This window comes from Aplysia californica, unplaced genomic scaffold, assembly GCF_000002075.1.
Source record: "Aplysia californica isolate F4 #8 unplaced genomic scaffold, AplCal3.0 scaffold00873, whole genome shotgun sequence".
Classification (NCBI taxonomy): Eukaryota; Metazoa; Mollusca; class Gastropoda; order Aplysiida; family Aplysiidae; genus Aplysia; species Aplysia californica.
Window position 1 is genome coordinate 135,035 of NW_004798143.1, and position 15,777 is coordinate 150,811.

Here is a 15,777-nt window from a genome sequence, read left to right on the forward strand (position 1 = left end):
TGGGGGTTTGTTAAGCCTTACTTTGAGCAAACTACCCTGATGTAAGAGAGTGTTGCACGAAGACATGGAGGAGGGGTGGGGGTGGGGGTTTGTTAAGCCTTACTTTGAGCAAACTACCCTGATGTAAGAGAGTGTTGCACGAAGACATGGAGGAGGGGTGGGGGTGGGGGTTTGTTAAGCCTTACTTTGAGCAAACTACCCTGATGTAAGATAGTGTTGCACGAGGAAGTAGGGGAGGGTGGGGTGGGGATGGGGCAAGTTATACCTTACTTTGACCAAACTACCTTGATGTAAGAGAGTGTTGCGCTCCTCCAGGATCTGAATGTCTGACGTGTCCAGCTCCAGACTATTGACAAGGGCCAGACACACACGCTTGAGGTGGGCCTGAGACAGGAGCACAGTGCGCACGTCCGTACCTGGAGGGATTCAGTTTGAGTTAGAGTTAAAGTAAAGAGAGGTTCGTACACATAATACCAATCAGCCCATGGTTTAAAATTGTTTGGGGGGTTTTTTGTGTGTTTTTTTTTTTTAAAGAACACAGAAGCACATTGACACAATAAAGGTCATTCGGAGTTTGACTGTTTTGTTTGATTTTAGAGAGAGAAGCGTATTTAGCGTTATTCAACACATGCCCAGAAATGTTTTGAGTAAAGAGAAGCACACTGATACTGACACAATTACGCTATTTATAGAATGGCTAAAAATTGTTTTGTTTGAGTAAAGACAAGCACATCGACAAAATAAGAGTTTGAGAGAAAAGAAAGAGCAACTGACAGACAAAAACAAAAGACAGAAAAAACGCATGATCTACAGCCATCAGCACTGACTTGGTTTTAGAGTTTGTAGAGGGAAAGAGGAGACGTAGAATCTACCTGTGGCACCCTCCAACCACCTGCAGGGACAGAGGCCAGGAACAACAAAACAACAACCTGGCAGGCACCCTGTTAACACACGTGATGGAATGTCACTTAAACGTCTCAACTTTTTAAAACATTTTGGCCAAAACAGACAGTCACTTACAGCTCACAGTCAATGTAATGTTGTCATTTAGTAAGTACTCACCCAGCAAAGTCAAATACCCTCTCAACAGTCTGATGATGGCAGGTTTCTCTTCCTCGTCTGCAAAAGACAATAGAACAGCTCAAGTCGCGTAAGGTTAACAAAAATGCTGGTTAAAAAGACAAGTACGCATCTTCCTAAGCCTTCCTGTTTTTACTGTGACTATTCAGATTTCAATAAGAAATGTTCTTAGACTTTCAAAAGGATATACTTTCATTTGAGGGGATTACAAAAATCAGACACTAAAAAGGCCTTTTTTAAGACTTTTCATTAAACAGATATTCTATGACTTCTTTCATAACTGAAAACGTTTATTTGCAATAAACCTATTATACACTCCCATCACCTCCCATCCTGTCACTCTGCTAACCCATTCTTCCTCACCCTCCTCCATCCATCCACACATTCACACACACACAAACACCACACACACACACACACACTTAACTCCTCCCCACCTCAGATCTTAATCGTCATCCCTCTCTTACTCCTCGCCCTTCAGTACCTGCCATGCGCATCTGCCTTGGCAGAGAGGTGCACAAGTTGTACAGATTTTCCTGCAAGGTCTCCACCAGAAAACGCTTGTGTCCGCTCTGATTAGCGTCAGCGGCAAATGTCCGCAGCACTTCTGAGGCACGCTGGGAGACTTCAGGTCGAGGGTCTGCCAGGTAACCCACCAGGAGGTCCACAGCCAACGGCACGAGGCCCGACAAAGAGCTGACGGACGAAAACAACACAACCTTAAGATCAAAGGGACAAAAGTGACAATCTCAAGATCGGGGGACAAAAGCGAAAATCTCAAAATCTAAGGGACGCAAAGTGACAATCTCAATATCTAAAGAATGAAAATGACAATCTCAAATCTGAGGGACAATATCAAGATCAAAGGGACAAAAGCGACAATCTCAAGATCTGAGTGACAAAAGTCGCAATCTCAAGATCTAAAGGACAAAAAGTGACGATCTCAAGCGTGAACAAAATGAATAGTCCAACTTTTGTGATTTTGTTATACAGTTTGCTTTGTTTTTAATGAGTCTTACAGCATGTGCAACCACATAAGTCATACAAAACCCGAAGTGGAGAGATAAGGACGACGGATATTTGATGAAAAAGAAGCAGCAAACCATACCAGAGCATCCTCTAACCACCCAGGTACAGTTTGTCTGAGAAAAGAAAAGGAGGAGGAGGAGGAGAAGGAAAAAAAGAATCACATTACCGCACAAAATTTCAAAATTCTTTTTCCCCCAGAGACTTCACCTTCCTGAGTTTTTAAAAATTAACGCAAGCCCACACTCGTAAAAATTCCTACCTGTTGCAGTGTATAAGCACACAAGACCCAAGTGAGACTAGCGCCATCCGTGCCTTGTGGTGGGAGTGAGACCGAGCAGTGCAGATTTTTTCTAACAATACTTTCAGCTTCTCGGCCGTCGTCTCCACCCAAGCAGTATCTGCCACAACAGTCAGGCTGTCCAGGGGATCTTTGATACATGAAAGGAAAAGAAAGAGAAATCAAATAAAAAGTGGAAATATTTTAACACGGCCACCCATTGTCATGGTTAACAACTGGGCGTGTGATACAGTACTGTTATAATTCTCAAACAAAACGCAAGAAGGGAAATGGAAGTGGCCGTTTGTACAGGTGATTGTCTTAACACTTTGCCATCACAAGGCTCATATAGTAAAAACCCTTGCCATCACACGCATTTTGGGGGCAATCCGAAGAAACTGGGAGGTAAACATCGCCAATCGGCGTTTTGTGACGGGAGCTGAAGTTCGGCGTTCTTGCCGATCGGCGAGATGTGATGGCAAATTTTTTAAAAAGTGGCCATTAGAGAAAGTTCGACTACATATAAGAAAACAGAAAAAAAACAACCCAACAAGCATAAAAGAAAGGAAAGAATAGATAGATAGATAGATAGATAGAGAGAGAGAGAGAGAGAGAGAGAGAGAGAGAGAGAGAGAGAGAGAGAGACAGAGAGAGACAGAGAGAGACAGAGACAGAGACAGAGACAGACAGACAGACAGACAGACAGACAGACAGACAGACAGACAGACAGAGAAAAAGAAAAGTAAAAGCCGATAAAAATCATAGAGAAAGACAAAAGGAGATAGAGGGCAGCAGTGGAAGACGGTGGAGCTGACATACAAACCAATGTCTGGGACTCAGCTCTTCACATTCAAGCAGAAAGTGTGTACATACGTGCTACAACGCGGTGGAATCAGGCGCTAGTCAATTTTTGGGCATGTGGAGTTATAGGTATCGCTTTAAAGGTTGTTTATTCGCCTTGCTTTAGATGAAAGAATTACCAATTTATCTTAAATACAAGTCGAGATATTTGCGATTGAATGAGGTGGGAGTCGCCTGGTTTCAGAGGTAAAATTAGTGAGAAAATGGCCGCCAAAGTGTAGATACTTACAAAGATTCAGAGTCCCTGGATACTGACAATTTACATTTTTTGTGCCTTTAACCAACGTTTGAAATTATAATTCAAACTGGAATGGGTTCTTAAATGTACATAGAAGGTGTTGAGTCAAAGAAAAAAATTTAAATAAAAATTGCCAAACCAGCGGAAAAGTGTCAGTTTCTTTACTTTCAGTATTTTGACGAGCGCCTGATTTCACCACGCTGCCTCCCAACAGTAGGTGAACATTCAGACAAATGCTGACGTATACATACATATTTTATATATATACAGTCAAACCTGCCCTGACGGCCACCTCTTATAAGATGGCCACCTGTACAAACGGCCACTTTCCATTCCCCCCCTTGCATTTTTTCTATATAATTTAACTGTGTAAAACGGGCACCTGTTCAACACGGCCGCGGCCACCATAATTTAACACACAACCCCTATCACACTAAGGAATAATACCTGTCTTAGACGGCAACCTTAGTGACTCCATGACGTTTTTGTCATAAATTTGCATTGGCCCCTGGCGTTGTGGGCGAGCTGTCATAATTCAATCACCTGTCGTTGTTGTTAGGTAGTCTCTCCAACCGATCACGTTGCGTAGGCCCCTCCCAGTGTTGACCAATAGCTACCAATTTTCAGCTGCTGGTGAGGTAAGCGTGTGATCCCTCATAACCCATAAGCCCCGCCCAGAACTCATACACAAATCGTAAGTGAGATGAGTGGTCACTGTTTACCCAGTCTGTAACAAAGTAACAAAGGACGTCAACATGAACATGTTACAGAAGCATCGCTCGTTCTCCGAGTGGTGGCGACCCATGTGTTTGTTTTAACATGGCACTCAGTCTTCCTTGTCTGATACGTTTCGTTTTATTGTCACCCTTGTGCAAAATCAGCGACAAAATAAAAATTACATACGAAAGACAAACCAACAACAACAACACCAACAAAGACAACATAATGGGGCTACTTTCGATTGGGGCCTCAGATGGGAATGGTTTGTTTTCTTTATCTTGATCAGTCTTACACAGGTTTGACTGCATATATATATTTGTAAATATATATATGTAGACACATGGAATGCGAGCGAGACGATCAAGAAACTGCAGTCAAAATTGTCCAAGATGACCACTCACTGTTGAGGAGAAAAGTAGTTGTCTTAGAAAGGTGGATACCTTGGAAAGGGTCATATAATTATGATTTTTTAAATGAAAAGAGAGAAAGTGGGAAATGGTCATTCGCACAGTTGACTGTCTTGGACAGGAGGCCGTTACAGCAAATTTGACCGTACCTCCTTTCTTTTCTTTTTTCTGCTTCTGAAGAGAGGCGGATTTGTCGACTGCATTCTGGTACACTCTGTTATCTATAGCGCGATACACCGCAATAGTCCAAAGGTGTGCAGCTTCCTGAAGAAACACAACAGTTTTCACAGAAAATTAAAATTTAATTAGAATAGTATCCGAACTTATTAAAAAATATGAAAACAACCCATGATTTGACTCATTTCAAGTGCAAGATAAGCATAGTAATGCAAGAGTGGTTATCAAAGGTTCAGTTAATATACATACAAAATAAAATGAAATGAAGATTATTATTGAGGAATACAAAAGAAATAGGAACCACTAGCCACATGTAAGCACTGTTCTTTAAGTTCTATATAAGAGGACACAATTCTGTGACAGTCTTGATAATGCACATATGTGAAGAGAGGAGAGAAGCGCAATATGTGAGGCAGCGTGGTGAAATCAGGCGCTCGTCAAAATAATGAAATCGAAGAAATTGGCATTTTTCTTACGGTTTGGAAAATTTGGTCGAATTTTTGGGGTTTGGCTCAAAGCCTTTTATGTCCATTTAAAAACACAATTACATATGGATTTTACTTTTAAAAAACGCTAATTAAAGGCTAAAACATTGCACATTTTCAGTTTCCAAAAAGTCTCAAGCATTGGAAGTCACCTAACTTTGACGGCCATTTTCCTCGCTAATTTTACCTCTGAAACACCACCACCATCAATTGTAAATATCTCGACTTCCTATTCAAAAGAGATTGGTACTTTTTTCACCTAAAGGAGCCAGAAAAGAAAATGGACATCAGGAAGGCATTACATGCCCAGACAGGAAACAAATGAGCGTCACTATCGGCATTTAATGTCAACTGGAAAGAGTACATACCACAAACACTTTATGTCCTTGCTTAGAATCACCCGTAATAATACGGGCGGCTGCCATGGTAACAGCAGGCAAGCAAAATGTCAGACTCTTTAAACACGTGAAGTCATCTATTTCATCTGAAAACAAATTAAAAGGAACAATCATTACTTGATATGTTCATTTCAGAAGAACGAGTGATGAAAAAGTGCTACATTTCTTAAGTTTTGGACTAACGTTTTTCCATTATGATACAGACAAGACTGGCCCTGAGGACTAAGACGGATTTACAAACTTTCATTCAATCAGCCGTTTAGCTTCCCTCGAAATACAGTGGTCTCCAGCTAATAATACGCACCCCTGGTGACAAGAAAAGTGGGTTATTATGCTAATGATTTCTAAAAGTGAATTTCAAAGGGGAGTGATCTAGACTAAGTGTAGGGGGTTCTCGTGGTCTACAGGTTAAGGTGTTTGCCTCTTTGCATCTCATTCAATAGGTCCCAAGCTGGAACCCTGACAGTGACGGAAAATTTTCTTCTCTTAAATGTTTTCCTTTCACCTCCTTTCCTGCTCTCTAACCAACGTTCAGTCACCTGCTTTCATCTCCACTTTCAGTCCCCTCCCACCCCTTCCCCCCTCCCCTTCTCTAGGCTCCTGTCTCTATCTTTTCTCCCAGGCACAGCCGCAATTTCAAGTAATAAAGGAGAAAATGAGGTGCTTGCTTTGCTTCCATCAGTTACAAGCCAAATGAGTTATTTTACGGCTGATCTGTGTTCAACACTAACACAGGAACGATTGTGCTATTAGTTGGAGTTGTCAATTTGAATTGTGCACTTATGAGTAATAATCATTTTTTTAAATTCGGTTCTGAAAGTGACACAAGGAAGATGGTGCTGGAAACACGAACTTAGTAACAAAATTGATGACAAGAGAGAATGAGAGAAAAGGGGCGCGGGGATGGGTGGGGGGCGGCAGTGCCCCTTTTAACATTTCACAAACAACTTGAATTTGCACATTTTTTTAAAGATTGCAAAAATCGTTAATTCAAATGACACGCGATTAAAATCTGGTTCGCAATAGATCTGTGTGCGTTTCATTCCAACATTTTAGAGCATGCATTTCCTGCTTGCATATACTGAACTGTTCTCCTACTCTACTCTCCATCGGGAATCGAATTCACAACTTTTTTTTTTTAATTGGAAGTCTAACTTCTCCCCACATGATTACAACACTCTAATAGTGGCATAGCACATCGATATATCAGTGATGTTATATAGTGCTCTAACTCTAACCATGGAACTGGAAAATTCAGGTCAGCTCTTTTTCGTTCTAAAAACCATAGCTGAGACCCATCTGCGACGTCTCAATAAAAAATCAGGAGTCAGCATGAACTACAGATAATGCAGTAGTAATGTGGGGGTAAATTTAGTTTCTTATTTCATCAGTTATAACAGTTGAGGTTTTCTTGCCTCTCAAAAAGTTTTTATTTAGCCAACTCGTCACACAGTAAGAGCGTAAGATAAAACCATCAATATATCTCCGTAAGACCCCCAAAGGTAGTCAGCATCATGTACTTTTAAGGTCACGTTGACAATATTTTAAGATACATACTTGTTGGCCCATACTGAACAGACTCATAAAAATACAGTGTCTTCATACAGGACAAGGCTGCAAACTGTGAGGCTTTGGAGCGTTCAAACTCAGCTATCTGAAGAAGAACACTGATGAGCTGGCCTATAGCAGGCACATTCTTCAAAATGTAGAATTTCTCGAAAGCTCTGAAGAGAGAGGAGAGAAGTTAAATGTTACTAAATTTTTATCATCAGCTGGTGCCCAGTTTTTGTTGTAGCCACCGGGATGCTGTGGCCCACTGACAGTAAAAATTTGGTTCATAAACTAATCAAAAAACTAACTCCAATCCTTAAAAAAATATCAGATTCGGAATCAGCACATCAAAATTAGCAAAATGACTCGCAGGTAACTTTTTCCTTGCTGGACTTGGAAGATCACAAAAAAGAAGTATTATATATAAAGATTGCATCATATAGTATTTTCTTTTTACAAAAAGGACAGACAACTGACAGTTTTAACTGAACGTGTTTCGGCCCTTTTAGACAGAAGGTCATCAGAGGAAAATCAACTATAAACAAAAGACTTGAATCAAATCAAAGATGTTAAAGTCAATCTGGGACAGGGTAAAACTACACCCAAAAAACCCCCCAAAAAAACCCAAAAACGGAAAGACAGGAATGATTTAAGGCACTAAGGTGTTTCAGCAGCAGCCTCCAACCACGCATGTGCTCATGTCAGGTTTTTGTAAACGTAAGGAAAGAAAACTATTCACAGACCTGCCACTCTATGAAATCTAAAAATCAGGATTTTAGAGTAAAAAAATCAGGATCTGGTGACAAAAATCGGGATCAACGGCAAATCAGCCATAAGGGGTACTGGGGAAGGTCTTGGTTCCCTTTTATGAGGCAGGTATGCAAGAGAAAATTTTTGCAGGAATGAGTTCACGTTTGGGCCTCTAAATAGAGAGAAAACTGAAAGACAGCATATGTACTCGAGTCGGAGTTGGATAGACTGGGGGAGCGCAGGATGCAGTAAAGCTGAAACTCTCGTAGTTTTGAAAATAGCTGACACATAACTCTAATCATCCATGCAAAAAGCCCGCGATTTCGTACAGTAACAACGTCTGTCTTACAGCGCATATCCTCTCAAGCCCCCCCCCGAAAAAAAGATCGCGCCAAGGTTGTTCATTTATTTTCGTTTTTCTTATTCCTTTATCCTCAATTAGTACATGTATCACGGCACGCACAGCCCAAGTGTCAAAAAAATACCCCCACCCCCTCCCCCCGGTCGTCCACACTGTTTAAGTCCTGAAAAACACCTCGACCAATGCGACCGGTGTGAACGAACTTTGTTGACCCCGACAGCCGACGGTCCCCGACACACGCGCTACTCACACATGCGAGGTCATGTCACGCGATGCCGCGAATGAGTGTTTGAAAGTTCCACTGACAGGTCCTGATGATGGGCCCGACTAACCAGAACTCAGACGAAGCTTGCTTATAAAGCAACGGCAGAACAACGAATAGATTACTCTTAAAAGCCCATGTCATAATAGTTACAGTAATCAGGACACCATCGGAGAATCCTGCGTTATAAAAGCGAAAGTAGATCTTGAGCGTATCCATGTGACATGTCGGAATTCAAAATCGTCGATTTTAGTTGAAACAACGTGCGTGAATCAATTACTAGACCTAGATTCGGTATAAATGCTTTAGAAAGTAGCGTTCCAAGTTCCTGCCGATAAAAAATCCAATTGGTGCTTCCAAGCAAAAGAGATTGCAGAACTTTTTATATTTTTTTCTAAGAATCGGACGCAACAGACGCAACGACAAAAAATCGGGATGCTTGAGATCGAAATCGGGAAAATCAGGATGCTTGAGATTTGGGGCAAAAAATCGGGATATCCCGATTAAATCGGGATGAGTGGCAGGTCTGTATTCAATAACAATCAATTTTAACATACTGATCAGTTCATAAAACGATTTTCTAAATTATGAACTCCAATGCAAATCAAATGCTTAGTGTAAGACGCCATCTTGAAAGTAACATATCACAAAGTCCTACACTGAACAGTCACAAAATGCATTGATAAGATGCTCAACAATAATAACTTACATCACATTGGTAAACTGATGAAATTCTAGGCAAATACTATAAATCATAATTTTAAAATATGTCAGCAACCTGACAAAATGAGTCACTTGTTGCACTTCGCTGTTTCAAGAAAACAAGCAAAATCCCAATTAAAAAAAACAACCTAGTTTCTTAATCCCCAACTTCAAATGACAATAACTTTGGAACAAAAGCAGCAAGACTGATTCTGCTATTACCCATTTGCAAGGCGTGAACAGATCTTAATTTGATCCCCCACAGTGTTATACTGTCAAAATGTGACGTGACTCATTTTATTGTGTTGCTGCAAAACAATCTGATTACATGAGCTCAAGAGTCTATACAATATACGTGAGGCATCGAGGTGAAATCAGGTGCTCGTCAAAATAATGAAATGTGAGAAAATCAGCATTTTTTTGGCCTGTTTGGAATTTTTTTTCAAAACTTTACTTCTTGGCTCAACTCCTTGCATGTCCATTCAAAAACACTTTTAAGTGCGGATTTTATGGAAAAACATTGATTAAAGGCACACAAAATATACATTTGCAGTTTCCAAGGACTCTTAAGCTGTGGAAGTCACCAAATTTTGACGGCCATTTTCTCACTAATTTTACTTCTGAAACCTGGCCACCCCACCTCCTTCGTCGCAAATATCTCGTCTGCTATTTAAGATAAATGGATATTTTTTTCATTGAAAGCAAGGCAAATGAATAACTTCTAAGATGAAAGATGATACCAATAAATCCACATGCCCAAAAATTGACGAGAACCTGATTCCACCACCTCATGACACATATATATTTATGAAAAAATGAAGCAGCGTACATGACACTCACTTTTTTGGCATAGCAGACAAAACAGAGTTGACTGCATCGCACATAGCTTTTTTCGAGTCCTCTGACATCTTTGGAACTGAAAAGGAAACAGCAATGGTGACATTTTAAAAAGTATAACTTCTTTTGTCCACGGTTGTTGGGGTGCTGCAGTAACGACAGGGGAGAAAAAGAAAATAAGTCATATCATAAGAAAGCTGAAAAATTAGTAAATAGTAAATTTCAAGATGTGACCCTATCTATACCTAAGCTTGGATTCTTTTTATATAAGTCAATGATAAAAAAAAGGAAATGAACACTTCTACCTGAAGCATATGCAAGATTAGTTGCAAAGCTCATAAAGCATGCTGTAGAGCATGGATATGCGCTCTATAAATGCAGTTATTATTAAGATCTGCTAAAAGCAATAAAATCTTTCAGCCTGCTTCAAAATCAGAGTTATAAGAAGTCCTTTGTCCTATCTTCTTTCAGATTAAGGAGAACACTATCAGAGAGAAATAGGATATAGAATATAATAGAATGATCTTTTTGTGTGTGATTATGCTCTATGTGTGTGCCTGATGAGTATAGAAGCGACAGAGAAGACTGGCAGTATAATAATATGTGTGTGCTGGTGTAGGTGTGTGAAATAGAAAAAGAGAGAGAGAGAGAGAGAGAGAGAGAGAGAAAGAGAGAGAGAGAGAGAGAGAGAGAGAGAGAGAGAGAGAGAGAGAGAGAGACAGAGAGACAGAGACAGAGAGACAGAGAGACAGAGAGAAAGAGAGAGAGAAGAGGAGAGAGAGGAAAAGACTATTAATGCCCACGGACACACTGTTCGGGTACGTTTGTGTGAGAGAATTTTGCATTGTTTTATGTGCATCACTGAACATAAACGTAATGAATGCATTTCTGTGTAGGTGCTAACTCTTCGTATCTTGATATTCAGGTGTAGCCCGCCCAAAATTTCCCTCATGGGTCAATAAAACTTATTGTATTTTTTAGTTATTTTATTCCCAGGCTTGTAACAAAACTTCTAAATAATACAGAAAAAAAGAATAGATAAAAAACATGTCAGCGAGGAGGTGCAAGAAAAGAAATCTGCTGTGTTTAACTAACTTTGGCTAGAGAGCTTCGGTGGCGCTACACGCAGAAGAATAAGGCCAATTATGTCGTAGACTTCGTGAGCCTCGGCCATTTTGGTTTTTCTGTACAATGCTTCTATCACCTGGCACAGTGCAAGAAACATGTTGTCTGACCTGGGGATAGACAAGCAAATGAAAAAATTAGTAAATTACATTTATTTGTGGGCATTTTCTTTGACATAACTTTTCTAACAACTTCACTCCACCAATCCACTTCTTAGTTACTGAGTATAAAATCATATTAGGTTATTAGAATAAAAGGACTGATATAATGTATAATAAATTGTAAAAATAAAAAAAGACAAGAGACACCTTTGCATGTATTTTTTGTCCAATTCTACCTAAACCCCAAACCAGTCACAATATGAACAGAGTAAAGCATCTGAAATGAAACAAAGTAAATCCAACAAGATTCTTCTTAGAGATGAAAATCAATGTAAATAATTTAGGCCTGATAGCAATGCTGTCCAATCCTGCAGTTGCATAAGTATCAATCACTTTACTGTTTCTACTTATGAACAGGAAGTGCCAATGCATCATTGGCTTACGTACTTTTTGCAGAAGGGAAAGAAGAAAGGCTTTCTACTTTCTTTTGTTGTAGTAGAACCTAATTAACAGAGAGACTTCCCATGGCCACTCATCTGCTAGGCTAAGCAGTTTTTCCTTGACCTTTGTGCTTCATTTTCTCTGCCAGAAGTGGAGAAAAAAAGCAATGCCAAAATCTAAATCTCCCAAATGTTTAAAAGATAGGGAAAAGTAGGCCAATGAACCCAACATGCATCATGTTGGCGTGGCAATTAAAAGTCCAACTTAATCTATTTCCCTTGATATTTATTGAAATTCGTACCCAGCTAAATTTGTACATATAACGCAAAGAATTCCACATCCTGACCATTTCGTGGTTTTCGTCCTGGAATGTATTTTGAAAATGTAAGAAAAAAACAAACCAAATACATTATAAAATTTGGTAATCGTTTTTTGCACAATAAAGCTCAATCAATGAACTTCATCATGATGACATTTTGATGCTTCTAACTTAACTTCAATAAGATATTAGTGTGTAGATACGACTTTTAGTAAAGTGAAAATGCTGGTTGCCATAGACTAAGCAAGTCACAAATGGCTGTGAGTAAATGAGTTAAAATAATAAGCATTGAAGCTCCCATACTTTTCACTACTGAAGTACAGCTGATATTTTGACATGGAATTTGTAAATGAGCAGAAATCCAATGTTTTCAAACAACAGCTGCACTTGATATAAAGAAAAACCAGTGTCTGTGATGTAGTGGTTACACGCTTCATTGTCACAATAAACTAAAGTTTGATTCCCATGTGAATTTTCATTGAGAACCTAGGTCTTTTGCATACGTTGCGTCCCATTCAGAATGGATTGGCCCAAACACGCAGGGTCAAAGCCTACCTCGTAAGAGATCTAAATTGTGTCGTGGGGGTATAAAAACACACCCATATTTCAAAAAATGATCTATATATATATATATAGATCATTTTTTGAAATGTAGGTGTGTTTTTATACCCCCACGACACAATTATATATATATAATATAAATATGAAGAACTTACAGGTCTTTCATTGACAAAGCAGTCTTCACTGGGAACAAAATGTATACTTGGATTTCTCTAGCCACATCATCATCCAATCTGGGCAAAGCATTTAAGATTGCTTGCACGCTGCCAGTCGTCCTTTCCTGCATCAAACCAATGCAGAGAGGCTTCATCAACGCCAGACCGGCACTGCGCTCAGCAGTTAAATGATCATCGGCTTCCATTACAGCATTCTTTGGCTTTGATTCAGAGCCTGTCTGCTCAGAGCTTGGACCTGCCATTCTTCCTCAGTGCAGTTTGTCTTTCTCTCATAAGTGACATAAGCAGTTATCATCTGTGGATTACACACAACAAAAACTAGAAAGAAACACTAAAGCCAGAAAATCAAAATTCAAGCAAAGAATTGCGTTTTTTCGGCAGTTCCCATCCCCCAATTATTATTCGTCAGTTTGGGCCCCACGAGTCAAGAGTAGGGGGTATCAGGGGACCTAATAAAAACATGGAGGAGGGCCCCCTGAATTTACCATAATTTGATGTTTCGCAGTTAGGTTGCATCCCTGTTCATCGTGTTGCCTATTTGTTCATCAAGACTTCCGGATTTCTTCTCTAGATGTAAACAAATGGATCGTGGACTTTAACGAACAGAACTACAAGATACATATGCCGTTTAACGTAGAAGACGGCATCTTTCTGATTGACTGCTAATTTTAGTAATGCGATGTCATCACTTCCTGGGATACCCACAGACTATTATTTTTAAGAAGGCCGAGGAGGTACTGCATGGAACGACGTGTTTTCGGTAACATTTCCGATTTCCTAGATCTAGTACTTGGACATGAAGGAAGATCGCTTAGATCTAGATTGTTGATGCTCAGAACAGTAAGATAAAGAACGCTGATGCTTGAAATTGAAACACGGTAAACGCAAGGACAATAAACTGCACGTAAATTGCTGTAAAGACGCTGGAGGATTAAAATCTTAGATCTAGATCTCCCCCCCCCCTCCTGCATTCTTCATCACTAAAAGACATTTTTTTTAAAACAACTTCAAAGCAACAAATTATAATTTATGGGACTGTTGATCAGTTGGGAGGAGGAGAAGAGGGAAAAAAACCGCTCCTAAAATCATTGCATGACTTCAAACGCAGACGCGCTATCTATTCGGTCATCAGAACTTCCGACAGAGAAAGGTAGATTAAGCTTCACATATATATATATATATATATATATATATATATATATATATAATATATATACACACAAGGAAGTGGCTATCCTCACTCGGGGTGAGAATAAAAATACGATCGACCTCTCACCGCGGGTCTCTCACCGCAGATGAGACTTGCCAGCGTTGGCTATTCTCACCCGGAGTGAAACAAGACCTGTTTTTCCTCATTTCGGAATACTGTCTGTCGGACTGGACGATCAAATTGATAAAAGCCAAGAAAAAATGACGTTATAGCACAAAAGTAAGATAATTTGATCGTCTACAAAGATGCTATGGCTATTTCACTTTTCGAATCGTGCTGAACTACGCGGGTCGCCATTTTGTTTTGCCCGGAAGTTCTCGCAAGATCTACTCCTCCCCTCTCTCTCTCTCTTTCTGAATACTGTCTATCGGAGTGGACGATCAAATTGACCAAAACAAAAGTAAAAAATAATGTTAAAACACAAAAGTAAATTAATTTGGTCGTCTACAAAGATGCTAATATGCTATTTTTAACTTTTCGAATCAAGCCGAACTACGCAGGTCGCCATTTTGTTTTACCCAGGAGTTCTCGCGCTAGGCCTATTCCTTTCTCTCTCTCTCTCTCTCTCTCTCCACTGCCCACAGACAAAATTGCACGCTTTTAGGCTAACAGTAGTAATTGAACGCAGGGTTGGTGATTTTTTTTATTTTTAAAATAAAAAATTTTTTAATCGATTTTTTACAATGAAATCAGATTTTTTAAAATTTAAATCCGATTTTTTTTTTTTTTTTAAATGTCGACACAGTATGGGATTTTTGGTGGCTAAAAGTAAGTTCTTTTAGTGCAAAATACATTGTTTTTATTTTAACTAATGATTAATTTAAGCAATTGCAATTTTAGAAAGCCTTAATCTGCTATATCAGTGAATTATAAATGGCTACAGACAAAAAATGAAGAAAATGTCAGTCTAAAAGGAAGGGGGGGAGGGGGTAATTATGCATAGATAGACTTGCATTTATTACAGTGTGTGTGTGTGCGCGCGCTTGTGTTTGTCTAAAAAGAAGAAAATGCTAATTTCAATTATGAAAAAAAAGTAAAATATGTACAGTATTATTTTACTACTTACAGTGATAGGGGGGGAAAGCAGACTTTTAAACATGAGTATTTTAGTCTACTAAACCTTATATCTGTTTTATAAAACCAAGGAAAGGAATTCTGAATGTTTAAAGATGTAAAAACAGAATACATTTTTTCAAAGTGATTTAAACACTGAGTTTTATTTTTAAAATCAAGTTGATTTAAATTTTTTTAAATCAACTGAAATCGACACAATCCTGGTTTTCAATTATGAAAAAAAAAAGTAAATTGAGAACTGTATTATTTTACAGTGACAGGGGAGAAAGCAGACTTTCAGGCATGATTATAATATTAGTCTACTAAACCTTTTATCTGTTTAATAAAACCAAGGAAAGGAATTCTGAATGTTTAAATATACGCAGTGGCTATTTTTACGGCAAGCCGTAAAGATAGCCTCCCAGGCTATTTTTACGGCGTGCCGTAAAGATAGCCACCCGGTGAGTCCCAGGCTATTTTTACGGCGATCCTCGAAAAGCGACCCTACTCCGCCTCTCATGTACGCGACATGCCTCAATGTATTAGATCTAGGCCTATAGGGGTTGTTCAAAATATAAACTTACACCTCAGAGGGGAAAGGGTGTCTTTGGCTTCTGTAAGAAAAGTGCAAGATTGGGTGGGGAGGTTAACCAAAT

General features: G+C 39.3%; 1 protein-coding gene across 1 annotated transcript in view; it reads right to left on the reverse strand.

Moving 5' to 3' along the window:
• LOC101856385 (TELO2-interacting protein 1 homolog) overlaps positions 1-13,153 on the reverse strand; it is a gene marked incomplete in the record, with an annotated part of 28,846 nt that extends 15,693 nt beyond the window's left edge. Inside the window, 10 exon segments of the mRNA XM_005110306.3 lie at positions 285-416; positions 1,063-1,119; positions 1,565-1,776; positions 2,369-2,537; positions 4,762-4,876; positions 5,643-5,758; positions 7,230-7,396; positions 10,139-10,214; positions 11,231-11,370; positions 12,838-13,153. Of these exon segments, the coding sequence (XP_005110363.2) occupies positions 285-416; positions 1,063-1,119; positions 1,565-1,776; positions 2,369-2,537; positions 4,762-4,876; positions 5,643-5,758; positions 7,230-7,396; positions 10,139-10,214; positions 11,231-11,370; positions 12,838-13,100 (1,447 nt within the window).
• Positions 13,154-15,777: the final 2,624 nt, after the last annotated feature.